The 26,495-nt window shown below is 41.5% G+C and overlaps 1 protein-coding gene across 8 annotated transcripts in view; it reads right to left on the reverse strand.

Annotated features, from left to right (window-relative positions):
• Positions 1 to 998: 998 nt before the first annotated feature.
• Positions 999 to 26,495, reverse strand: part of SGCD (sarcoglycan delta) — a 361,056-nt gene continuing 335,559 nt past the window's right edge. For 7 of the 8 annotated variants that reach the window (XM_068959760.1, XM_068959758.1, XM_068959762.1 and 4 more), the window contains 2 exons: positions 12,664 to 12,787; positions 999 to 10,988 (listed from right to left, as the gene is read on the reverse strand). In XM_068959760.1, coding sequence (XP_068815861.1) covers positions 10,815 to 10,988; positions 12,664 to 12,787 — 298 coding nt within the window. In that variant the 3' untranslated portion in view covers positions 999 to 10,814. Of the gene's footprint in view, positions 12,095 to 12,663; positions 12,788 to 26,495 lie in introns of all 8 variants that reach the window. The other variant, XM_068959765.1, reaches the window with a different exon arrangement.

The following is a 26,495-nucleotide window of genomic DNA, read 5'->3' on the forward strand; positions in this document are numbered from 1 at the left end:
TTATTTTTTTCTATTGCTATTTAGGAATAAAAAGCTAACTTAAATTGCCTAAAGAGGGAGAAAGGAAAGCAAGCAAAAATTAGGAAGTACATTTTAAAAACTAAAAGGCAAAAATCTAGGAAGAAACTGAATTTTGATGATTTTTCCAGGGAGTCAATTTTGAAAGCAGAAATCCTGTTTCACCACAGCTTCCCAGGCGTTCAAAAATGGTTACAGATACAGTTGCTCTCAAGTACCGCACTTAGCCTTGCTGGCATGGGGGCATTGTAAATATACTGGCGTTATGGCTGAATTTCATAACTACTCACTGCTTAAATCACACCGCTTATGCAAACAGCTGGTGGTGAGTTTGCCATCGGTGGGGCAGGCTCTGGCCGCCGTGGCGGTGGAAGCTCCGCGTGCCTCGGGCCGGCCGCTGGCCGTTCAGCTGCGGAGAGTTGTGTCTCATGTGTTGTTGCGGTGGCATCCCCAGCACCATGCTTCTCATACATCATTTCATTGTAATTTGCTGAAAATTCCAAATCCAGACCAAGAACTGCAGCTGGACTTCAACTAACAGATTTTTTTTTTTTTAAAGGGCAAACAATCCAAAATCCAGAGAGCGAAAGACTGTGCATGTCCAGAAAGCAGAGCCGAGTGAACTTATTTGAAGCCTGGTAAACAGGTCCCCTCCCTACAAAGCAAGTACCCCTAACATCTGCATTTTGGCAATGTCACAGCTGCGATGGCTGGACTTGTATGCTGCATGTGCAGGCACGCACAGGTTTTCGATTAGATGACTGAATTCTCGCTGTTCTTTCAGATAATGAGCCTCAATCAACGGTCGCCTTTACTGATAAAATCCAGGGTGAACAAATCCATATTTAAAACGTGGTTCCCGCAGAATTCCCTCACAAGTGTTTGCCAATGACCCTCTACAAAAGGCTCGCGGCGCACAGGTCGGATCGCAGCGCCGCGATGCTGCTGGACTGGCAAGACTGGCAAAGAATTTCAATAAAGCTGTAAAAAAGAAAGTAACCCAACCTCTAGCAAAAGGGAGATTAATTTTGGTTGGCACCTTTTTTTTCCTGACAGCAATCTGTGGAGATTCTGACTGCCGCCTCTGGAGCATTTTTTGGCCCGAACCTACCCAGGGATTTGATGCTGCAGAATGGCTCATTATGATGGTCCAGTCAGGCAGCTCTGACAGACTGATGGTGGTTTGAGTGCCGATTCACGTTTGCCATGCTCAAAGAAAAAGGAACAACATCTCTTTCCTTCTTAACAATCAATATTTTATTAATATATTTTACAAGATTGCAGTTGAAATCATTTAAATACAAATTTTTTTTTATACAGAAAGTGTAATAAAGTTAAAATAGTTCCTTGTGTAATTCATAGCATTATTGCAATGCTTACAAAATTTTGCATAGAGTGTGCAAGGATTGATGTTATTGATACAAAAAAAAAAAAAGCTGTATATTTTCCCACACAACCACACACATACATAAATTAAGAAAGAAAAAAAAAAATAGCCAAACCAATCTGAATTTCTTAATGAGAATTGTGATGAGATTGTAACTTCATTTTGTCCTGTTTACACTATCACGGTCATTGATTGTTATCAGAGTAGAGGTCAGACAAGGTATTTTACTATCGTGGATGAAAACTGCTACAGCATATGGGTCATGCCTTTTATGCTGCTGTTGTAGATGAATGGGGTTTGGCTTCAAGCCTAGCAGAAAGTTGTTTCGCGGTTGGTTTTACCTATGTATGTGGAGCATTTATTGAGTTAACATCAACAATTCTACTGGCATTTGAGCACCACGACTCACGCAAGGCAAAGAAAGAATTAAAATAAGCTCTGGCCAAAAAAAAAAGGGGGAGGGGGAAGGAAGAAAGAAAGAAAGAAAAGGAGCTGAGTCAGATTGAGCGGGTCAGCCCCAGCCCTGCTCCCAAACTACTGCACCGTTCAGCTCCACATCCAGATCTGGCTCGCTACTCAGGAAAAGCTCTCACTCAGAAAGAAAGCCATGTGTGAACACTATCAACTGAGTCCTCCCTCAGTAAACACAGTGTATGGCAATTCCTCAGCGCTGCTCTTCAGTAGGCTTCTGGCACGCTTGTGCTTTGCTGAGCAAGGGCAGGATTTGTTAAGCCTTCCTTCTGCGCTCTCTCCGATAACCCGTAAAAGGGCACAAGAAGGCAAATGCCTCCAGCAGCGCCTTGCAGCTGCTCGCTGCCAGCAGCACAGCCCTGATCTAACACCGAGGGAGAGCAGCAGAGCCCAGGCTCAGCACAGCGAGGCCTTTCCGCTCCACCTGCACAAGCACCAGCTGAGCTCTGCCTCCAGCGTGCAAGTGGTAGTGGCAAGGAAAAGAGCTGCACGAACACGTCTCAGCTGTTAGGCAGCAGCTTGAGCTGGCAGCTACGGGAAGACTTGCCACAGCTCTTTGCCTGGGCCCCTTTCCTTGGGGAAAACCCAGAGGCATGAGAAGTCCTGTTCCCGTGTTGCCCTGAGGAGAGCCCAGGCTGGGATTTCAACAGGGCGGCCAGACTCCTCCTTCCAGTTGCACGAACGGCTCAACATCTTCCAGGCCTAACACTTGGCCAGCGTGGGCTGCTAGTGAGCAATGGAGCCAAATCCTGATTTACATCTCCATCAGCTATAAAGTCAAATCGCTGTGCTGCGAGAGGCCCTGCAGCACTGCTCCAGCCCAGTCCCTCAATGCAGCATCACTCGTCGCTCCTGTTTCTTGCTCAGAGGGCCTGCCCAGGAGATGGAGACCAAGGAGAAAGGGCAAAGTCACCCACTGACCTCCCCAGCTCACAGCCTTCCTGCACAGAGGCAGAGTGCCCGGGATGCCCTCCCTGGGGGACTGCTCGGCTCCATGCAGGTATTGCGGGGACAGAAGCACAGCTGGCTCTAAGACCTGCTCCCTTGCACCTTCTGGCATTACTACTGCTGCTTGTAAGGTGTTCAGAGGCTTGTTAGGACAGCGACTAGTAATTATCACTGTTACTTATACCATTTAGGACTTCATATACATCTAATTGGTCAAATCATTAATATTGACAAAGTGTTTTATTATCCATTACATCGCTAGCATTGATATCAAGAGCTGTTAGCGGCACGAACCCAGAGGAGGGCCCAGAAGAAGACATAATTGGCATGCTCGCTCTTAGCAAAAGATGCTAACTCCCTCCTCCACTGGCAGCTATCCTGTAAGAAAGCTAGTTACAGCATTGGTGGAGGTGGTGTTTATAGCTAACTAAGTGTGGGAGGAACTCTAACAGCAGCATTTTTTCAACCATAATCCAGCCTTTGATAAAAATAGAACCGCCTACAAATAATTATTCTTTTGCTCTCCAGTGAGCCTGCCTCAAGATGCTTCAAGGACTCCATTATGAGGAAATGTTTAAAAACCAAAGCAACTGCATTGCTTTAGAAAATGATAATGCATTTAGCAGGAGCAGGCTTCAGGAAGCTTTAGCTCTTATCAGCAGTTAAGCCTTTTGAATGGGGCAAAAATGTGAGAGTATAATGCAATTTTAAATTCTTGTTACATGCAAAGATGCACATGACCTAAGCATGGACCAATTCCTATAATGGCAAATGTGTTACAAACGGTGAGACTTTCCACTGGGGAAGAACTGGATGAAAGGCTCCAAAGTGTCTTTTTTATCTTAGAAAAAAAGACCTTTTTTCCTAAGGCTGCAAGTCTTTATCTTAAGCTTTTGGCAGCAGGATATACCACAAATACAACACTTACGTAGAAATCTCTCCCTCTTCTGCTTTCTGTTTTATGGCAGAAAAATTAAACAAATTAAATGCAAGACAAACATAGAACTGTGTATAGTTCCATAGTGGACAAACCCTTCCCATTTTTAAGACTGATTAAATCGAACAAACAGCTCACCCTGTTCACGGCAACCAGTTGCCCCAAAGGAGCTCCAGCTTCCTCCGAAGAGGCAGCGCACTGCTCCTGACCTACCAGTGGGCTTGTGACAGAAACTCACAGCCACCGCAGCACTTTGAGCTGTGATAAGGTGAGACATTTCCTCAGAGCGACAACAGTGATAGCTTTCCGGCAGGAATTACACTTGTAGCAAATTAATTTTTAAGCGACTCACATCTCTAGTTTAAAGTGACTCGGATGGGAAATCTCAGTGGTATGCACTGATTGCATTTGCTTCTTCACTTTAGATAAAAATCTTGCAGCTTTAAATATCCATCTTTTCCTGTATAAAGAAAATGTGTCACTGTTCACAAGGGCACAATACAATTCAAGTGGCAGGACAAGAAAGTCTTAAATGATAAAGCCTCAGGGCTGTATGTGCATAACTGTGCGCATTTCAACCTCAGTAGTTAAAAGCTTTCTAAACGCAAGCTCTTCACTGTAATTTCTTTCCAAGCCTCAAGCCACTGTGGTTATTGTGGATGGAAGCAACACCCTAGCAATCTTAAAAAACAGCCTAAGCTGTAAGTGGTTTCAGCAACAACAATTCCACCATGAACCACGCAAGATCAAATACAGTTGCTACCATATTTAGTAAAATGGCCAATAATCATTTAAAATATAATATTGCAAGCAAAGATGTTTGTTGTATTACTGTGATGCGGGTGATATTTGTTATCTTTTCTTTTCTTTCTCTTCTGCCTGCCTTATTTAATTCACTCTACTCTTGCTTGAATAATCTGTTCATCAGTGCTTAACTCTGCTCCAGTCACAGCCATAGACTTGGCTACATCAGCTGTGAAAACATTGCAACTTCTGTGCAGAAGGCCTAATTTCTCTTAAGTGCCACTGCCCCATGCATCCTGCTCATTGGTTTTGGTCTTCAGAGGCACGAGAAATGCCAGGATCAGGGATCTGGGGGATGCAGACCACCTGAACGTGGCCCAGTGTGGGCAGAATACTGGCTACCAAAATATTACACAGCAGTTTTAGAATTGATGAAAAAGGTTAAAGTGGGGAAAACTTAAATGTTACTGTGATTGCACTCCTCTACAACAATGACAACGGGGATAAAAAAAGCTGTTGTTTTCAGATTTGAAAAGTCCTGATCTGCTGATTGCTAGCACTTTACAGAAATGCTCCCTACATTTGCTCAGGTGCCTTCTGGATTATGACATTTCCAAATTGAAAATGTCAGCTCTAAAAAAAAAAGGAGCAAAGCTGCTAACGTTTTTGTTTTCATTGTACGTACTTTCAAAATGAAAGGATTATGATGCAGTTACATTTCTATACTGAGCAGGGTAATTATGAATTCTTTAAGACTAAAGATTCAGATGGCCTTATTACAGTAGTCTCGCTAGTTTTTCTACTGTTGTCACTGAAATGGAGCCTGAGCGCACCATGCCTCTTCTCGATAAATCCACCACAGTGCCACCAACACTGCCAGAGTGCCTCCTCTGCTACTGCTTGAGTGCAGTTAAGTGAACAGCCAATTATAATATTTATTTGGTTTATTTATGCTTTCAGCTTGGGACAGCATCTTTTAAAATTCTTATGCTGTACCATATTTCTTCATGTTTCAAATTCCAGACATCCCTGCCTTCTGTACACATTTAAAGAATTTCACACTATTTCCTTTTCTCCTCATCAACAAAGTTAGAATCTTCCTGCCGCTTTATTCTCTCAAATGCAGCCATACAATAAACCTGTATTCTTCCTGCCCAGGTCCAAAAAGCACCATTACACTTAGTGCCTTTCAGGGGTGAGGGCAACTAGGGAAGGGATGAATTTCTATAAGTCTTTGGTCTTTGCCTCACTCTTCTTTGCAATGTGAAACTTAAAGCCATAACAATATATGTATATATGTGTTTGTGTGCATGTGTATATATATGTACACACACACACACACACACATATATGGAGAAAACTGCTTATTTCGTAAACAAGTGTATGTGAACACATATATGTGTGTGTGCGCGCGCGCGTACGCGCGTGCATTTTATGACAACAAAAGCTAATTTCCTTTAAGAACATCTGTTATTCCAAACTAGACATGACACTAACTAACTTGACATCTTCACAAGTTCCACAGGAATCTTTCTTTAACCTTGGAACAATTTCTAAGGAGTGTTTTCTTGATTTAGACATCATTCTGTTGCTGTACGGTATACTACAGAAGGTATTTTTAGCCTTATGTCTTAAACTTTTTTCTTTTCATATACTGTGATTAAAGGAGCAAAAAAAAAAAAAACCCTTTTCAAAATACAGCTGCTTGACAGCATGATTGAGAGAAAAAAATATAAGTTACTCTTGCACGTATTTAGTTTTCTAACAGTGTATACCTAGGAGAGGCCTTACATGTATTTTCCATAGTTGTTGGCTTCCCCTTTGGATGACATTTCCTTTTCTGTTTGTTAGTGTTTTCCTTGTACCGTCAAGCTAACCATTTCACTGACTGCTGGGAAACATATACATACATACAAAGCAAAAAACAACTAAAGAAACTTGGAGAATGGATAGAGCTGCATAATCAGTATTAGGAGCTCTGCTTTTGCTAATGGCAAAGTCTCTTTGCTTAAAAACAAAACAAAAGGAAACGCAACACCTTAACTCACCTATTACAGCAGCAGGGTCATACATTACGCATGGATAAGGTACTGGTGTACAGGTAAGCACTGCCAGTCATTTCTTGACTGCTTACTGAAGTGTGGCATTTAAAGCAAACTTAACAAGGTCCCAAAGCCCTATACAATTAAGAGTTAAAATACATAAAAGCACTTAACTGCAGTATTCATGGTTGCCTAAGGTATATTGACATTAGTATCACAGTCGCTTATTAGCATTTCAATGTGTTTTTAATGCATATAGCTGCAATGCAGAATTGCACACAGCGCAGAGTCAGGGTTCAGGCCCCCAGCCACTGAAATAACTGGCAGTGTTTCCATAGCGTCAGTGCCCTGAATTTTCGCCTATAAAGATCCTGTCCTAGCTCAGCAAAGCTGTTGACATCTCTTCCACTGATTTCAGTAGAAGCAAATTCACCATCCACCTGAGCCTTACCTTTGTGTTGGGAGGTAAAACTAAATTCCTATCCCAGATAAATGTGTTCTCCTGTATTAGCAAACGCTGAACTAAATTACAGGCCCAGCTCATAAAGAAATATGCAAACCTTTGATCATTTTTGGTATTTTAACAGTGGTAGGCAGAGGATATGTACAGAATTCCAGCCAGGAAGGTCCTAATTTGAATGGACTCGGGGAAAACCAACTCATACAGGTAAAGCAATTACGAGTAATGCAGAGGCAACCTAAACTTAACAAAGGTCACATCATACTTGGTGATCAAGCAGGGGCAGCCCTGCACAGACATCCCCTTTATTAAATGTCTGCTGATCGGGCTGCTGACAAGGCAGGAGGAAGACAAAGTCTCATGCATTTGCCTTTCACCAGGTGAGCTTGCGTCTCCACAGTGACCCTCACAGAACAAACTATGAAGCATGAGAAAGCTGGATATATCTGCCTGCTACTTTTTAAACAAAATGCCTTTTCTTCCCTGGGACCTCAGACATGCAGTCCTGTTTGCTCTGGTTTGTCACTTGCTGTACAGCAGGGGATTAATCCTGTAGCTAACCCAAGAGCATGTGGCATCATCTAAACCATGGCCTTAAAATTCAAGTGAGGCTCAAATGATTTATAAGTCTCCATATGGGATCAATCTCTGTAACATCGACCCTTCTCTTCTGATACAGCATATCATTTTATGCTTTTTAAGGTGGAAACAGCATTGTAAAATATATTGAAGGAACTGGAATTCATTTCTGTTGACATTAAAGTGCCCCTTTATTCACCTCAGAGAAGCTTTCTGCAAAAAAGTCTCTTATAGAGATGGCACAGATGTGTAAGGCTCTTCCCTAACAGCTCTCCCATTGACATCCACAAAAAACTGGTATATGGCCAGATGTCCTTAAGCAGTTTCATGGCCTTCATGAAATAAGAAGGTGATAATCTCATCCAAGAGCCAGCTGACAAGCCTGGCCACTCAAAACGCGGTTGTTTTTGAATAGAAATCCTCCGCAGAGCAGCCAGAGGGTGAGGGGATGGAGACTGAGCCGCCCTGCCTCTCGGGGTGCAACACGGGACTGAGGGAACACTGTCCTTCCCGAGGCAGTGTGTGCGCTCAAACCAGTGTTTCTCACTAGCATTAAAACTCTCCGGGAAGGGAAGGCTATGCAACTGGTTCTCTGCACCAGGGACTCTTCCTGCAGCGCTTTTCTTCCCAATGGCTCATGCACTTCTGCACATGGGATTTGTTTATGAATTGGGCTGTGCTTGCTATAAGGTTTGTGATCAACATAAAATGACACAGGGGAAAAATTCTACAGTAAATGCAGGACTATGAATGGGACTTCAGTCATGGTCCCGGAGGTAACATACACAGTGTTTTGCTATATTTAACATGGTAAAAAACATCTCTATCACACTAGGTGCCCCTACAGTCTTAATGCATTTCATTAATATCTGTTTTATGTTGCACAACCACTTCCTAAGACACCTGGTGACAACACCCTCTTGTCCCTCCCCCCAAATAAACTAGTTTTAATAACAAGATAAATATGATGTGCTTCTCCTTGCTGAGTGCATTGACTTAAGGCATAGGCACAATTCCCCTCTTTGAACAGAGATGGTATAGTCCTGTGTCCCAATACAATTGTTACCCTGGGTGACCCTTTGCATTCAAACATTGACTCAAGACATAATAATTACAGGAATCATTAATTAACAGAGAGTTTGAATTTGTTAATTAATCTAACAGCATTATTGAAATAAATGTAGATCATCCAATCCTCTATCAGGTATAAATTTTATAGGAGTGTTGCTTTGTTAGGCAGCAACATCTAACCCAAAGCCCATGAAGGGCAATGAAAAACTTTCAATTGTGTCCAGTCAGCTTTGGATTAGACTAGAACTGTTCATTTAAAAAACAGAAACAAACAAACAAAAAAACCCCACCAAACCCTGGTACTCTTCAGACCACAAGAAAATACAAGGAAATATGTAAAAAAGAAACTGGCTAAATTATTTCAAATATTTCTCTGTTGGCTACATTTTATCTTGAAAGTTGCTTAAAGAATGCCAGCTTTTCTTAGATACCATTAGGATGGGCACAGATCTGTCATATTTGCACATGAGGTGATGTTTTCAAAAGCATCTCAGTGACTTAGAAACCTTGCTGCCCTCATGAGATTTACTGGGACCTAGACGTTTTTGAGATTATTATCCCATTAGTTTTTCAAGGATTTTTATATGCAATTATGGGTCAGGATTCAATGATCCGGGCTCTCCTCATTACTTTTCAAAACCTGAACAGAAGAAATAATGTTACCAGATCAGATCTCATGTTTTATCCTGCCCATAAGTGACTCCTAGACTTAAATAAGGAAAAAAAGCACCCATGAAAAGGTTCAATCACAGAAGTTTTGGGGCTCATGTTCTAGAGGAACCAGTATCCAAAGCCCTTGCTTTCCAGTAATCTTGGTCACAATCTTTATAAATTACTAAAAAAAAAAATCTGTTTCATTGTCAGCGTCTCTGATATTTGCAACATACATAAAATGTAAGCTACCTCAGACTGCGTTTCCTGAAAAGAAAGATGATATAAACTTCAGCACAAAGTTTAGATTACACTTCTAGCTTGTATGAACTTCTCTGTTTCACAGATAGGTGATGTCCAAATCTTAAATTTTCTCACCTTCACAGGCTGTGTTAAATCTTTTCAAAATTAAAGTGGTAGCACAGTGATTGTAGGGTGATCCAGGACACCTGTAAGCTAAGGAGGTTCAGGATTTTTCTGTTGAGTGCAACTTTTAAATTTATTTTCTTTCCAAAAACTAAATACATCACTAGTTTTCTTAACGTGGAAATGTCTTTAGGTTAGTGTTCCAGTTGATGCTGGATAATAGCATAACCTCTTCAGAGATCTTCAATGCAAGATTCAGGGAAGTTAACTAAGTTGGCTTCGATTCAATTTTTCTCCCAGTGACAGTGACCTTCATGTGTTTGTTAATTCCCTTGGTCTGTTAAACTCCTACTTGGGAAGTGGAAGGGACTCCCTTAAGAGACCACCAAATACCAGTCCTTCGCATACTGACTGTGTACCATCTGAATAGTACATAACATCCTTTGCCATGTTCAGGCTAATCTAGACTCCTTTCATATAACACATTTATTCCAGTGAGAAGATCTGGACTCTCCTCCTGGCCAAGGGCTGGGAAGAATAAGGCAATGAAATTCATTTTTCCTCGCAGGGAGCCCCACTTCAGGTGAGAATTATAGAGTGTAGTTTAATCCCAGGTATCTTGGATCACTCTAGGCCATCAGTACAGCATGTCAGGCTATTTCGTTTTTCTCAAGCCACCAATTTAACGGTGCAAAAGTAATCAGAGACGCTACCCTCCCTTTTGTATGCTGCTAGGTCTACAATGGTTCCATGCTCTTGATGAGCCAGCAATCCCATCGCTCTGAGAACATGATCAATAACGAGGGGTGATCGTCAGAATATCTTAATACAGAAGGGTCCATCAAGTTCAATTCAGCAGATTGTATCAGTAAATTTTGACATGAGAAAGAAAAATGCTACACAAATGTAACAGGGTCACCCTGGGATTCCTTGTACTGAAACATCATTTTACACAGAGGATATATATATATATATTTTATATATATATTTTTATATATATATTCACACACACGCGCGCGCACACACAAAAAAAGTCTTTGATAGGCTTTCTGTGTTCTAGTAAAAATAGTTGGCAGCTGCAATCTGTGAGACCAGAATTGGCTTTTGTGCTGCCTGCGATGCCCCACTGCAAATTGTCTCTCAAAGGCAGACGCTTGTATTTATCTGGCAGGTCGAGCTAGTGCCTGCCTGAGACAGAAATAACCTCCCATTGGGACACACACAGAGCTCGTAGATTTTTTGCCTGGACCCTGCAGAAGAGGAAGATCCTTGAGGCAAGTTAGGTAGTTTGATTTTTGCAGAATTCAACGTTATCTGAAGTTGTAAGGGGAAAGAGAGAAAGAGAAAGAGCGCATTAGTGGAGAGCTGTTCTTTTTGACCTTGTTTAAAGAAGCTTCTTTTGGAAAACTGAGGTGCTAGAAACTGAACTGAGCAAGCAAGTGTATTAAGCGTGGAAGAAGGGGAAAAGTCTGATGTAAATCTGGGTAAGGATATTACCTGTCTTTACCTTGAGCCTTTTAAAACCTCTGTTTTTTATCTGCTAATTTACCTCTTGTGTTTTCTTGGCCTCGTAGCTTCCTGAGGCACCTCGGTGTTTGGATTAACTTTCCTCACACAGCACCCAGCAGCATACCGTAAGCGCCCCTGTTGCTACTGGGGAAGTGTGTACAGTTCACATCCACACAACAACAATTCCCCTCTTCCGCTGGCACTTCTGGCATTGGGTTCTCATTTGTGTTTACACTTGCAGGCTCACAGCACTGACTGTGGAGAGCACTTTTATGCGTGTTCAGAATAACTGCAATGCTGCAACAGACCAACAATTGCCTGAATTTCTCCTTACGGAACAGAAAGCTAAAATGAACATGTGGCAGCTTTTAGACACATGGCAGCTACAGGAAAGTGCTCTAATGTTACAGAGAAGAGCACAGTAAGATAACCTGCAGAAGAAAATATTATAGGGTGACTGACAGTATCTGCTCTTATCTTGCAATTATAGTAAGAGTCTCCACTTCAGTTTTAGTATCCAACCATCTAATCGCCTCAAAGAGACAGGTCAATATATGCATTTTAAAAGTAAATTAGTGTTAAAAATATTAAGGCAATTGTTTGCAGTAGTGAAATGTCCTGGATTTCAATTGCAGTCTGTCATTCCAGGGTGGTTTTTTTTTCCCCTCTAGTCTGGGCTTGGACTATTTTAACTTACAGCAATAAAGGGAATTGCAATAGAACTCCTATTTTATGTATGACACCTGATATAAAGACAGGAAATCATTAGGAAATCTTGGCAGCCTATTGCTAGGAGGCTCATATTCAACACAAGTATTTTTCTGGCAAGGCTCTTGCTGGGCTCCTCAGTGTGTTTCTCAGCCACATCCTTCCGTGTCTTCCATTGTTGTGGAGGGAGGAGAGGATGAGAACTGTGTGCACATGTATTTTTGAGAAAAGACTTAAATCAAAACCATTTTACTCTTGTTCTGTGATACAGTTTTTAGTTATTCTCTCTTCCCCTTTGGAAGTTTCCCCAGTGTGATAGCCTGTGTTTCCTAAAGTTCCTTTTCTTTCCAGAATGAAAACATCAGCTACAAAAGCTTTTCAGATCAGTACAGGTGAGTTAAGCTCTTCTTATAGAAAAATCTATGATATAAGACTTAATTATGTTGGCAAAGTAAATATTGTTTTAAAGTGACAAGGAAACAGAAAATTCAGGAGTACTAAGTATTTTACAGCTGCATAAATCTGCTTGAACAACAGACGCTATTATTCAAGCACTTTAAAAATAATGAATCAGCCTTCTCCACAAAGAGAATTGTGTTTGCATACGGTGAGTTCACTCACTGTGAGCAGAAACTAAGCTATGAAGGCCCGCTGCACCATTGTTCTTAAACCAGCATTTCAAAGGGAGCTCCTAAGTGAATCAGAAGGTTATAAATGGGCAGGTGTGTGGCTTGGTTTGTTTTTGCTGTAGGGCTTGATGTCCTTTGCCTACCTCTCCATCTTTGGATTCCAGCCTGAGCTCTGTCCTGCATGTGGCTTTCAAGCTGCCAGCCTCGGCGTTGATCTCAATGCCTTTTGGAGCCTCCATCACCAACGCGCGCGTAGGTGACTCAAGTCTGTAACAGAAAAAGAATTATAGAACCTGGTGGGTTGAATAGTCACACTTAATTTTAGGTTGCCTTCTTGCAAAATCTGAGTGGCCGTTGCAAGGCACCTTAGGCATCTAATGAATTTCCAATCTAAGGCCGTTTTAGTCAATGGAAAGAATTAATGTATAATGGATAAAACACATCACTAGTCCAATCTGATAGCATTGCGTGTCAACTTTGCTATGCTGTAAATGCTGGAACAAGATGCAAAGTGCAATAAGCTTTCCCTATAATCAACTGGCCCATATACAAGCTCAGATTTCTAACTAAGCAATACCCGCTAGGGTTACTACCGAAGCAGTACACCTACACACAGAGACATGCCCTTAAAGAAAATGCCCTGGAAACCTCATGACACCCTGTAATGGTATAGAAATGTTTAATGACATCTAAGAAAACCGATGAAAAGAAAGATTAACACCCAATGATTGCTGGCCTCTAGTCCTACGCTCACATCACACTACTCACACCCAGGCCCTCCCGTGCAGGGCTTTGACCCCTCCTAATGGTGGATAAGTCATATAGAGATCTGTCAACTCTAATTTAGCGCTGACTAACACAGCCAACTCTTTTACTTCAGGCACCATCGAGGTTAACGCTTTAAGATTTCAAGGTGCAAGGTTCACTCTTTGTTGCTGATTACCCATTCATAAGTCTCATATTATACTTGTCTCTTCTTCATTATAAAGTCTCAGAATGTGAATCTCAGAAGTTTTTCATAATAAAGCTCTCAGGATTGTCTTCCTAGTTGATCCACTACAATTTATTTACTGTATCACTGCAGGATCTAGACGATGATCTCACCAGATGAACTGGGCAGGGGAACTTAAACGGAAAATCCTCTGCTTTGCAGGAATGGTTTGGGCAGGCAGCAGTGAGCATACGGACAAAACTAAAGCACAAGGGCAGCACACAACCACTAAGCATGCTTAGGTGTCTTTTTGGATTTGCTTGTGTTACTGCAGTGGCACTTCAGCTGTTTCTCTGCTCTTTATATATATTCATTTGTGCAAGTGTATTCTTAAATGGACTCCTGCTGGTACTGAGATAACGTTATGGGGGAACTGAGGGAATTCAGCTGTATTTATTGCAGCCAGCAGTTCAATAAAGCAGAGGCACAGTTCCCTCTGTATGGCACTTTTCAAGTTATGTCTTGCCTCTTGTTGGTGTTTTCATCTCACTGGTTTTCAAACATGTTTCCCTCAAGATCCCAAACTTATCTGTAATTTCCTGCCTGACCCAACTAAGTCTAATCTTCAGGGAGGAACTAAGGTGTACGCAGTACAAGGAGTGAGCGGGGTCTCACAGTTAGCAGCATCTGCACAGTCTTTCTGAGCTGCTATGTGTTTGCTCTCCACAGGGAGGGCACATCCTACAGACACCTTCTTCTGACCCCTCCACTGTTATCACCCTTTGGCTGTTTCCTGTACGAGGAACCTAAGGCTGACTGCTGCTACTCACTTTTTTTTTTTCCCCCTGACTGAATTATAGACTGCATGAAGGAGAAAAAGCCTGCTAAAAATGACTGGCATTGGGGTATGATTCCCTCTGACCTTCCAATTGCAACAACTGCCCTACCAACATCTGTTAGAATTTCCTTATGGTAAAAATAGTCATTGCCTGTGATCTTAGGGCTCTGATACATGCACTATGGTGGCTTTATTTATGGTGACTTGACGCACTGTTTGCCCCACCATGTCACAGAAATTTCTGCCCAGGGACACAACACTTTCTCATATTTTGGGGTGCAGCTCAGAAGCCGGTGCCCCGAGACACAACACTTTCTCATATTTTGGGGTGCAGCTCAGAAGCCGGTGCCCACTCTGAACCACTAAGGATCCTCTGCTGGCACTAAACCCCCAAGGATCTGCACTATAACGGCTGAGACACAGGCATACATTCCCATCTACTGTCTCTGCTCCAGAGGTAGGATCCTCTGGAGAAAAAAAGCAGACAGAAGGGGCCAGTAATGCTTTCAGTCACTACAGCTAAATTCACTAGAGGATGTACCACAATCCCAGACAGTTGAGCTAATCTGCAGATAAAATAATCCCTGAGAACTACGGCCAGGTGACTCTTTGATGTCATGGCTGTCATTTGTCATTTGTTCATCTGTTAATCTTGCAGCTCTTCTGCCCACTGAGAAATAAATCCTTTAAGTGCAAAACAAGCGTTCAGACACCACAGTGCAAACGTACTTATTTGCAGGAGCACTCAGTTCCTGCCCTTTAGAGTAGCAGCTTTCCACTCCCACAACAGGGCTTTAGAGGTGAGTGTGGAGAACAGGAAAAACAAGAGGATCTTATCCTAAATTGGATGTACCAGAAGAGGACCTTCTGCTTGTGTACTTTCCCCTGTGCACACAGATCCCCGTAACATCAAAATGAGTTAAATTCATCCTTTGAACAACCTAACGAGTACCTGGAAGTCTATTAGATAACATTTTTTCCTAAAGTTTTAGTCCTACGTACAAAGTGACTGAGTTGTTCTCCCTCCTCCTCCCAGCTGAAACCTACAGGGAGGATAACAACATCTTAAAAATACTGATGAAAAGCTATGCAGTTTTAGACACATCCTAATCCCTACAGAGATTTCTGCTTCATGGAGACACAAATGTCCATCCTGAGCATCTCCTAGAAGTCACAGGTGTAACATGGGACAGTCACACATGCCCAGGGCTTTGCTGCCACCCCGTAACCCACCATGCTCCATGCAGCAGCATGTCCGTTTTTCAAATGTTAGGTGAGCTAACCCTGCCTCTGCCATTCTACATCATTAGCTCAGATGGCTGCAATCTTGCTGACATGCTGAATTGACTAAACACCATCCCTTTAATGTTAAAAAAATCATTTTAAAGCCCAATTTTTTTTAAGAACCTTAAATTTATGGAAATGAGTTCAAGTGCTATAACAGCAAAGTATAGCTCTTTCAGTGATGAGAAACTTGTGCTTAAAAGTCTGTATGATTTTGTAGTTATGTTCTGGGCTTGGAGCCGCCTTCTTCTCTCTCTTACACCTGTTTGATGTTGGTGTAACTCCATCTGCCTGCACAGGACTTTTTTGTAAGTGAGGACAGAAAGATCTTAATAAAATTTTCCTTGGCAATTGAGGAACATATGACTGTAAGAGATTTATTTTAATTTAATTATTTTTTGATTTCCTGAATGAATCCCTGAGACATCTGTCTAAAACCAGGAGCTGGGAAATCTATGCAAAGGCAGAGAAAGCAGTTGAGGAGTTTATGCTCTAGGGGGATTGAGTAATGTTTACCAAATATTTTTTTCATTTTAAGCAAGTGTTTAAGAGACACTCTGCTTTTAAACCTAATTCTGTCTTCCAGAGCAGAACCAATTTGGAGACTAATAATGAAAGAAAATGATTTAGCGATGAACAGATAATTTGTTCAAAATCAACATTTGTTTTCCAGTATGGTACTCTGGGGCTGTCAGTAGGATTCACATCTCCAGTCTGGGTGTAAGCCTGTACTTACAGCGGCAGGCTAGAAAGGTGGCTGCATGAATATAGATTGTTTCATTATTTGCTCCTGCTCTTGAATTTTCCATCCCAGTAATTGGCACATAAGCCCTTTTATTGACCATAGGCGGTGCTTATTTTTGCTCCAGGACTTTGAGGACCTGATTCTGACCTCTCTGTGAAGGGAGGGCAACATTGCTGCTACCCATAGAGTTATACTGTTTTTCAAATATTGTTGATGAATTCAGGACCTAGATCTGCTACTTTCTCCCAGTGCCATAAAGTTGCTCCTGTCCCACCTATCAGTACCCTAATAGGTGCATGAAGAGCTAGTCTTCTGGCCTGGGTGACAGCCTGCAACACAGAAACCTTTGTTCAGTTCCCAGCTTTACTACAGATCCCAGATTACCACATGATGCAAAAATTTTAAAAGGAAAGAGACAAGCAATGGGATTTTCAAAAGTACCAAAGTGCCCAGGATCGACTTAACAGGTGTCATGCATTTTTGAAAATCCCATTGAGTACCTAAATGCCATAACAAATTTGACCCTTAAACTCACTTCTTAGTTCTGCAACAGAGGTAACGGCACTTCCCAACTCCACAGGGAGGAGGAGAAGACATTAATGGTTGTGAAGCGGTTACATTCTGTAATAACTGAGGCCAAGTAAGTACCCCAGTCAAAGACAGATGTCTGGCAGATGGATAACCAGTCTTTCCAAAGCTGCAATATTAAGCTCTTATCCTCATCAAAAATATGGCTAGTCCTGTTCCTCCCACTGAGCATCCTTTGCCCACAAAGCAATGTGCATGACGATTAATATGGGTGAAGCCTTTCTCCAGTGCACCCATGCTTAACGGACAGTGTTAAATGTGCCTCTTAAGCACATTTACTCAAATCTGTCACTGAAGCATCTCTGATTTTAAAGGAAAGTGATGGCATGTGTGCATCTTCCAGTGAATCCCCCTCTTACTATCACTGGAAAGTCTGTGCAGCTAGGAAACAACCAGAGAGCAAAATTTTCAGTGCCATCCCTGCTTTGTTTTGAAAACTTCAGTAGTAATTTAAGGGAGGTCAGCATACAAGTTTGCACCACGGTTCCAGGGAAATTAATTCTCTTGGAAAGACCATTACTTACCCAGATTTCTAGTTTTCATTTCCTTTATCATAATCGGTCACATTAATCACACCAGCAGCACAGACGATATTTCCTTCTTGTCCCTCTCCCCTCCTCATCCCCTCCAAAATAATAGTTTTCCTATTATTATTATGAACGGCCTTCTGAATTTGGGAAGAAGGAAGGATGTTACAGACACCAAGGCAGTACCAACAGCATGTGGGGACTGGTGATGCGCTTTCAATAAAGTGGACATTATTTCCATTAAAAAAAAAAAGCTCAATACGAATACTTCACGGGGAGAACATACTGGCCTGGGTCTAGTGTTGACACCAACAGCATTTGCAGTTCACTGACAACTAGCTGCGGTGGCCCACGGCAAGCAGGAGTGCTACTCCACTAGCAGCGGCTGGTATCGTAGGCTGCTAGAGGACTGCACAGCATAGGAGAAGGATGAGCCACAGCAGGTGAAAGGGGTAAACGTGAGCTGGGAATAAATCTTATGGGATACACATGGCAGCCTATTGCTGCCAGATTTTTTTCCTCCCTGCAAGGAATGGCCCAAACCTTAGAATTTTTTGTCCTCAGCATGGGACTTCTCTGCATGGGGCACAAACTTTGCTTGCAGTAAAGAAATGGAAAGAGTAGTTTACTCTCAGGAGGTCAGGAGCATATGATGCAGCAGTGTAGTAACATGAGCTAATTTAATTTTGCTTAGAAGCCTCTGGACTGAGAATAGAGCCTGTATTACTGCAGCTGTAGCCCATTATTTCTAATGACTCTAATTATTTCTTATGGTATCCATCTGACCAACTATAACATTTCACATTGAGCATAAAATTAGCCAGTGTTACCACTGTGCCTGCTTACATCTCATACAATTGGTAAATTATGCTAGCAAGTAAACGTAAAGCTCTATCAATTTGCCCCTAATGAACTAGTATCTCAGGTTGAAATTTGTTTTCAGTTTTTAACTCCCTTGTTTCAATGAAATCATTGGGATCACTCATTCACAGTGACTTATACTTGCAACACCATTATTTATGTGTTATCTTACATATATCTTACATACTTTCCTACAGAAGGAAACACAGTACTTGTCTCCCAGTAATTGCAAGGTAATTAGCTTTTACTGGATTATAAAGAAGCCGCTGCTTAAATTTCCATTTCTAGAAGACTTTCCTGCTTTTTTTTTTTTTTTAAATTGCCTTATATCTGCTTGTAGCGGAACAGAAAAAGTTTGGGAAGAGGAACAAGGGGTTTGGTTTGGGACTCACCTGGTGAAAACCTCAACTAAAGATAAATTCAACCAAAGCTTTCTAATCTCTCAAGCAGCAAAAGGCTCTGACCTGAGCCCTACCCTTAACTACATTTCCATCTTGTTCCTTTGTAGTGGAAGGTACTGGCATTTCTAAACTGTGTTTAGAATCACTATGAACTAAAACACAGCAACTACAGTGAGCTTAACGTAAAATAGGAAAAGAGCAAAAGAAGCTGATCTTAGTACACCATAGGGAAAGGTTAACATCAAGAGGGGAAAAATACACATCCCCCTCTCATTCCTAATCAAGATAGCACAATTTCGATGTAATCTGATGTTATACATGGCACGGCACAAAAGCTGGAAGTACTGTGAAAGCTTACAGTAGATACTATGGTTAACAAGAAGACACATATCATTGTTATTTATTGCCTAGCATTGACATAAATCTTGTTTTCCATTACATTTTAATGAAGTGCACCAATTACTATTTGAATGGTAACATCTGATTACAGTCTCAATCAACGGAAATAAATCTTGCTTATGAGAGGTTTCCAGGGCATTTTCTTTAAGAACATTAATTACAGAAGTAAACAAGGATATATTATTATCATTGCAGCCAATTGTAAATCCTGGCTATTGCTGTAAATACTCTCTAGTTTGAGAGCATGCATCACCGTACAGTTTCCAGTCTTTATGCTGCATACTAAGTGACAATTCCAGTGCAGCCACACTCTGAAACACATTGTTATGGCCTGTGATCTAAAACCACACATAATTCCTAACAGGATCTCGAGGACAATGAATGAAGTTTCTTTCAGCTATCATCCACAAATCATGGTTAATTCCAAAGAAAAATTCAGTTAAGTCTATTAGTAGACCTGACAGTGGCAGAGGTCTAATGATGTTTTTTTTTTTGGATATCAGAGTTTTCTAACTGACCCAGGAAGAAGTGCAGTTCAAACGGCGAAGGATGCAACAACTGTGCTTCTCTGTATCTGGACAACACAAAGAGATGTTACACCATCTGAGTATAGATGAGGGAGTCAAAAGAAGGAGATTAGCACTGAGAAAACAATATGAATTCATCCTTGTGCTTAAAATTGTGCACAAGCTTAAATATTTTTCTGGATGGGGAGCCTGGTGAATTTATTGCATAAATATGTGTTAATTCTTCATGATGCATCCAAATAGTACATCAAACCAGCTACTTGCAGAAATGAGCCCTTCCAGGGCTTATTGTCAGTGCACTGTTTCCTGTTATCTTATCTTGCTGGTGTTATTGCTATATTCTTCCACTCACACTTCTTCCTGCTCGGATTCTGCAAGTCTGGATGGATGGACGAGCGTGCGTGCGTGCGTGCGTGTCCATTCCTGTGTGCTTATTTCATTCTCCCCTTTCATAGTGCTACACCTATCCAATTCTGACCATTTTCCCCTGCTTCAGTCCTGCTAATTCAATCTCATGGTAACGCCTTAAATCTCATTTTACAACTTTTCTTTTCCCTTTTGCCTTTTTTTAAAAATAGAGCTCTTACAGCTGCAATACAAAAGGTAGCGCTTAATCACAAGAAGCATTATAAATCTGCTGCTGGCTTTGCTAACTTCAGCTTAAGAACAAAAGAACCACTTTATTTATTTTTCACCTAGCTTGAGCTGCAGGTACTGCAATTAGGAGACTTTTCCTAAACACAGTCCATGCTAAAATAACACTCTTCTGACCATGTAATGGAAATATCTTAAACTACATCACAGACGAAGACTCTGGGACAAAGGTGACTGAGCAACAGTAGCAGTTTGAAACCATTACAAAACAGATCAAAGCCAGCATTAGAAGGGTACTCAGCTAAAATTGAACAAAGATTTTAGCAGGTCTAGACAAATGAGAAACCAGCTCATAGGAACCCTCCACTGGCAGAGCTAAGCAGGAGAGAACCACTTTCATTGTCTTCTGAAAAAAAAAGTCAACCCTCAGCAAAAAGACAAAGTTTGAGTATGCACTTCCTCCAAACACACTGCAAATCCCTCATTTCAGTCTTCTAGTACACTTTACATGTTTGTAACATAGCAGCACCTTGTTCAGAGGTGCTCAAAAGGAGTAAAGCTAGAAAGGCATGGACAAATCAAAATATAATTGTACATTCTTTGCTACTGTCTACCATGCTGCAAGACAGGAATGGCTGAATGAGATGTAATTATGCCAAGTTGTCCTAAACGTTTCAGGGTTGTTTTTTTTTTTTTTTGACTTTTTAAGTAATCTCTGGAATGGTTTACAAGAAGCCAGATATAGTATTTAGAGGACAAAAAGAAAGAAGATATCAAATTAATCTAGGGAGAAAAATGTTCTATGTAATACTATTGAGATCTAGTTTCATTATGAACTGGAGAAGTGGTGAAGTGGTAGAGGTAGTCAAAGAAAGAAGCATGAGATTAATGTTTAACGAAATGGAGGTATGGCTGAGAAAATTAAAATCATCTGGATAATTAAAAAACTCTGTTGCTTATAAATCACAGAAGGAAATTATCATAGAAATTGGGAGATAGTCTAAAGTGATGTGCAATAAATACAGATGTGGTTTAAAGAGATGATCGTTTAAGTGGCCAAGGAAGAGATTCAGAGACGCATAATGAATTATTCTTATTCTAAGTATATAAATGACTGCAGCTTCACTCTCTGCCCCCGGTGGGTTGTGAGCAGACTGCTCCTGCTCCAAACCTCTACCATGCCTGATGGCCCCGAGCAGAGAACTGTCCGAAGGATTATTCCATCCTGCGGTGTTCATGTTTTCAGCCTTCACCAATAAGCTCTAACGTCCAGAGTCATTAAAATGCCAAATGGTGGGAAAGCTTTATGCAACAAGGCCTGGCTGTGGCCAGAAGACAGGGCTGAATATGCAGGGTCATATCCTCTGCTGGTACAGTCCAGGGGCGGGAGCTCCCTTTGGGAGCACAATGCCAATTTGCCCACTTGGCAGAATGTTATCAGCTGGCAACACGGAGATAAGTAACAAACTCACAGCAACCGCCGGCGAGACTTAAGGGTCTGAGAATGCAGCCCTCTATATTAATATAATCTGTGCTAGTCACTAGCCACACAAGACGCTACATGAAATAACATGGAAATACAGTAGCAGTGTCTGCTTTGGCCGGTGGAAAAGGAAGGGACAGATGTCTACTCCTCTGGCATGTTCAGAACAGGGACAGTAAATGGCATTATCCCAGAGCAGGTTCAATAGCTGCTCCTAACTAAGCCATAGAACCATGACTGATACCACCATCTAGAAGTTAAGGGCCTGTAATTGTTTTTATTACAAAATCTCACCACCAAGCAGCTCTCATAACTTGTACTCTGGGTACAAACCAGCCCAAGTAATGGCCTCAGTGTGGAAATTTCTTCAGGGCTGGGCGTGCTGACCAGAGGACTCGGCGCTACCAAACAACCACGCCTTTGCTCCTGCTGACTTTAGGTTCTCTAGGCTCGTAGTGTGGTAAAATAACAGACTCAGTACTTAGATGTGCCCCATCTACCTTATTTCACTTGTCTGCTATACCTTGCTATGTAACTTATTGCAATAAAATAAAACAAATTGAAACAAAATAAAATCCTCCTCCTGGTGGGTGCATTAATGAGCATACTCATTTCACACTTGGAGAAAAATAATTACTTTTCATGTTACCATAATTGCCTAAACCATAAATGCATCTTTTTAGAAACAAAGGTTGGGTTGGTGTAAGTTTCTAATTACAGGTCGAAAGCTTCTAATTAAAAGGCATAAATTGGAAGAAATCTTTTCAACGGGAATTATAGAAGAGACTGCTAAGATTGGGTATTATCTTGAGGTACTGTCACCAAGCCAGGAAGAAGATAAAGCAACAGAAACAAAGCATTCCAAATCTTTAGTGGTGCCACTGACACCTCTTGCTTTGTAATTTATAATAAACTGCTGTCATCAGGAATGCAGCCAAGGTGAGCACACCACAAAGGCTCCTGTAGATCCGGGGAGCCACCAAATTTCATAGTAACCCTGAGTCATGAGAGTGGGGAGAGAGGCAGCTATATAGTAGTCTGGACGTAATAGCTGATGCTTAAATGTTTTCTTTTTAACTTATAGAAAATGGGTGAAATTCCTCCTGTGCTGAAGTGCCATAGAAGGGCATTGAGTTAAACAAGCCACATAAAGGTTTTTTATTCAGGCTGGGATATTTCAAAGAGCCCCTAAGGAGCAAAGCATGAGTGGCTGGCAAAACACAGCCCTATGTGGGTAGCATAAAGGCATGCTGGCACTGAGATGCCTTCCACAGCCTTGGAGACATTAACTAGATGTCAGCACAGCTGGATTGCCCCTCAGTATTACAGTAAGATGGCTTTGGTTTATGCTTATGAGCACAAGCCCGTAGCATTAGCTTTTAGAGCACACGTTATTAAGTTTATACTGGCTTCCAGATGGTTGCAGGAGGACAAATGCCACCCGAGCTGGCAGAAAATTAGAAAACGTGATGGAAAGATGCTACTTGAGCCAATTTAATACTTGCTAGATTAACTCATAAAATATTGGTTATCACATTTGAACTAGCAAAGCGAGTTCAGCATGGCTCAACATGTTGTTTGACTGGTCTGCCCCTACGAGCTCTAAAGCCAGAGTTTTGGTATTACCGGACAAAAGCTTCAGTGCCGTACTGTGTGTGAGCCACTGTCCAAGCCAGCATGCTCCAAGTACCTTCACTTGTGCGGTTTCCTCAGTCTGTGTGGATATTCAGAATCCAAACAAGTGATGCTGTGTTTCTGACCACAAGTCCTTTCCTTCCTACTGAGAATCCTGGCCAGACTGCACAGATGGGATGGAAAGCGCATGGTGACCTGATACAGTGTCCAACAATGGAGTGACTTCCACTCGCTGCCCTGGTTACAGAAAATGCGTAATGACAGAACCACCCCTGGGAGGCTGGCCATAACTCAATCACCTCTCCATGGTACAGTCAGTGATTGACCATAAGTGAGTTTGGGCCAACTCTCCACTACTTTCAAGGCTTGCTCTTCTGCCCTATATTGATAGAAGACTGCAGGATGCAAATTCCTTATCTTCCTGTTCTGTTTTTCAGTTTGCTGAACAGTCTTGCTGAACAACCCAGAACGCTGTCATTGACAAGAGAAATTGCTTTGCTTGTGGTAACCCAAAATACTCAAATGAGAGGATTCCTGGTAGGGGTGCAGTTCTATGCAAATGTTGCAGTCGTTATCACCAGTAGTTTGCATGCAGTCTTCTACATCAGAGCTACTTTATGAAGAGAACAAATGCTGATCTGGATTTCCATTTTTAAGTTCTTTTTGAAGTCCATCCACCATGAGATTTTTAACTGCCATTCGGTCAGACATAAATGAAAAGGGTCAGGTAGATTAATATCTCATGTGGCTAGCACACAGATTCAGTCTACAACCCTTTTGGCAGTGATGCTTTACTTTTTCTCTTCTTCAGTAATATATTCTGTTCCCTTCCAAAAAGATTGGACTTAATAGTAAATCACCTACAATGAGAAGCATGGAGATAGCAAAACCAAAAAGGATTTGAAATAGTAGAATATAAAACCTGCTGGAAAAAAGGCGTGTCTGCATGCATCATATACTGGTGGTGATATCCTTTGGAAACATGTATAGACTTCCCTAAGTGGATTTGAAGAGCTTATTTAGCCTGACAAATTGGCTACAACCTGATGGCTATTTCTGAAAACTCATTTATAGACCTTCAGACACTGATACTCCTGTGGCATATCCGTTCATTGTACACTCAGTTTATAACTCTACCAAAATAAATCTTAATATATTAACAATCTTACTGACTCTGGCTTTGGCTATTTGTCCCCCTTTTAATTAACTGCAATAATGAGACAAGCAATATCCAGTGTAACTACTGACCAAACATTTTGTTTTAAACCTGCAGTTTATTTCAAGCAACTTCACAAAAAATGAAGGTTGAATTGCTATTTGCTAAATGTCAGTTTTCACACTCTGCTGAACCTTTTCCGAAGCTCGTCAACCACAAATCTGTAGTCATTTTCCCCCTCTGATCAGAACTATACAGAGACATAACAGATTTTCAGTTACTCTTCATTTTTATGCAGAAGAAATACCATTTGCTGTCCCCATTACACTTCACAAAATGGTAAATATGTGTAATTTCTAAAATCTAAAGGGATGCATATGCCAAAGTTGTGGTCTCTTTCACATTTGAATTTTACATTAACAATATAGTAGCACTTTTGCATGCATATGGCCACAGGAATGATCCTAACTCATCAAATCCCACCTGTTATTGTGCAACAAGACCCACACAGTCCTGTTTTCAAACCTGCTGAGCTCCCTCTTAGAACTAGGGAGGTATTTCACCCTCCACGAGTCCCTCCAGAGCTCACTGAGAGCCATGCTCCCTCAGTAGAGACACTCTTAAAATTTCCAGCTGAAATTCCCTGCCCTGCACCTGCATTGCTGCCTGGCTGCTGCAGATGAAAAGCAGGATCACTTTATCAGACACTTCAGTGTCCTGGCAATTATGACCATGCAAAGAGAAGTAGGACTTGGCTACAGTGAACAGAAATACCTTTTAAAGGGTCAAACCCACTGATAACTGCTAAATTTGACCTAAACTTCTCCATCCGTACTGCTGTTTGCTGAAGTCGGGATAGCAAAGAAGGGTCACAGAAGATCCTATCTCGATCAGGATACTACCACTGAATAGGATGATAGTGAATGTCTATGACTCCTGGCACAAAACAGCCTTGAAGTCACTTGCTAATTCCTGTATCAAACCTAGCCAAACTGGAACCTGTCTTCTGGAGAGACAGGCAATTTTTAACATGTATGCGCTGATGTAAAATTCCTCTACATCCTTCTGTACGTTGTATCAGTACTCGGTAAGGTATTTTGACAATTTGGAGAATTTTCCTGTGTACGACTTACAAAGTCCAGTTGAGAACGTGAATATGTGAAAAATGAATTCATCTTCTCTGGAGGAGTGCCAAAGAATAGGCAAGACTGCTGAGGAATGGGAGTCAGGATGTGCCCAGTGGTCTTTCTGTGACTGGTTCTGAGCCTTTGCTAACACGTTTGCTTCAGCTCCCATGTCCAGATGAGGTGGTGGGTCCTAAACAGAGATGGCTGTTCCTCTAGGAGGGCACTGAGGAGCTTAGCAGGGCAACGAGATGGGGAATATTTGAAGAAGTTAGTCTCAAAGCACTTTGATAGTCTAGAATTGAAAATCCTGAAGCTATTTGAGATTCGAGACTAATTTTTTTTACTTTCAAACATGCAAAAGAAAAATAGGTGGAGAAATGGTGTAGAGAAGAAAATAAACGGATTGTGTGGGTGGATAGAGGGAGGAATGGAGCAGAGACAGAAAGAGATTAGGAAAATTAAAAAAAACCAACCCATTGATAAAAAGAGTACAGAGATGTCGCCAAAAGGTCTAGCTTAGTTCTGGAAGTAGGATATTTTGCAAATTCTTAGCATCAGTTTAGCTTTAGCTAGAAATAAAACTGTTTTCTGTTTATCTTTTGCATATAATTACTTCTAAATAAGACATATGTTTTAAATAACGATTGGCAGTCTCTCAGGAGAGATATGATAGATGACATTTTTCTTAACTACCTGGGAGGCTGAGCCTGTTGGCAATACACCATAGGCTGACAGCTCACTGCATTGGCAAGACCTCACCTTTGTGGAGAGGAGTAATGTTCCTGTCCTGCTGCACTTGGAATCAGGTGGGACCAGGAGCTATGCAGACCTATTGCTCATAGGTACCTCAAGAAGCTGCAATCCCCGCTGTCAACTCTG

Source organism: Struthio camelus, chromosome 13, assembly GCF_040807025.1.
Source record: "Struthio camelus isolate bStrCam1 chromosome 13, bStrCam1.hap1, whole genome shotgun sequence".
Classification (NCBI taxonomy): domain Eukaryota; kingdom Metazoa; phylum Chordata; class Aves; order Struthioniformes; family Struthionidae; genus Struthio; species Struthio camelus.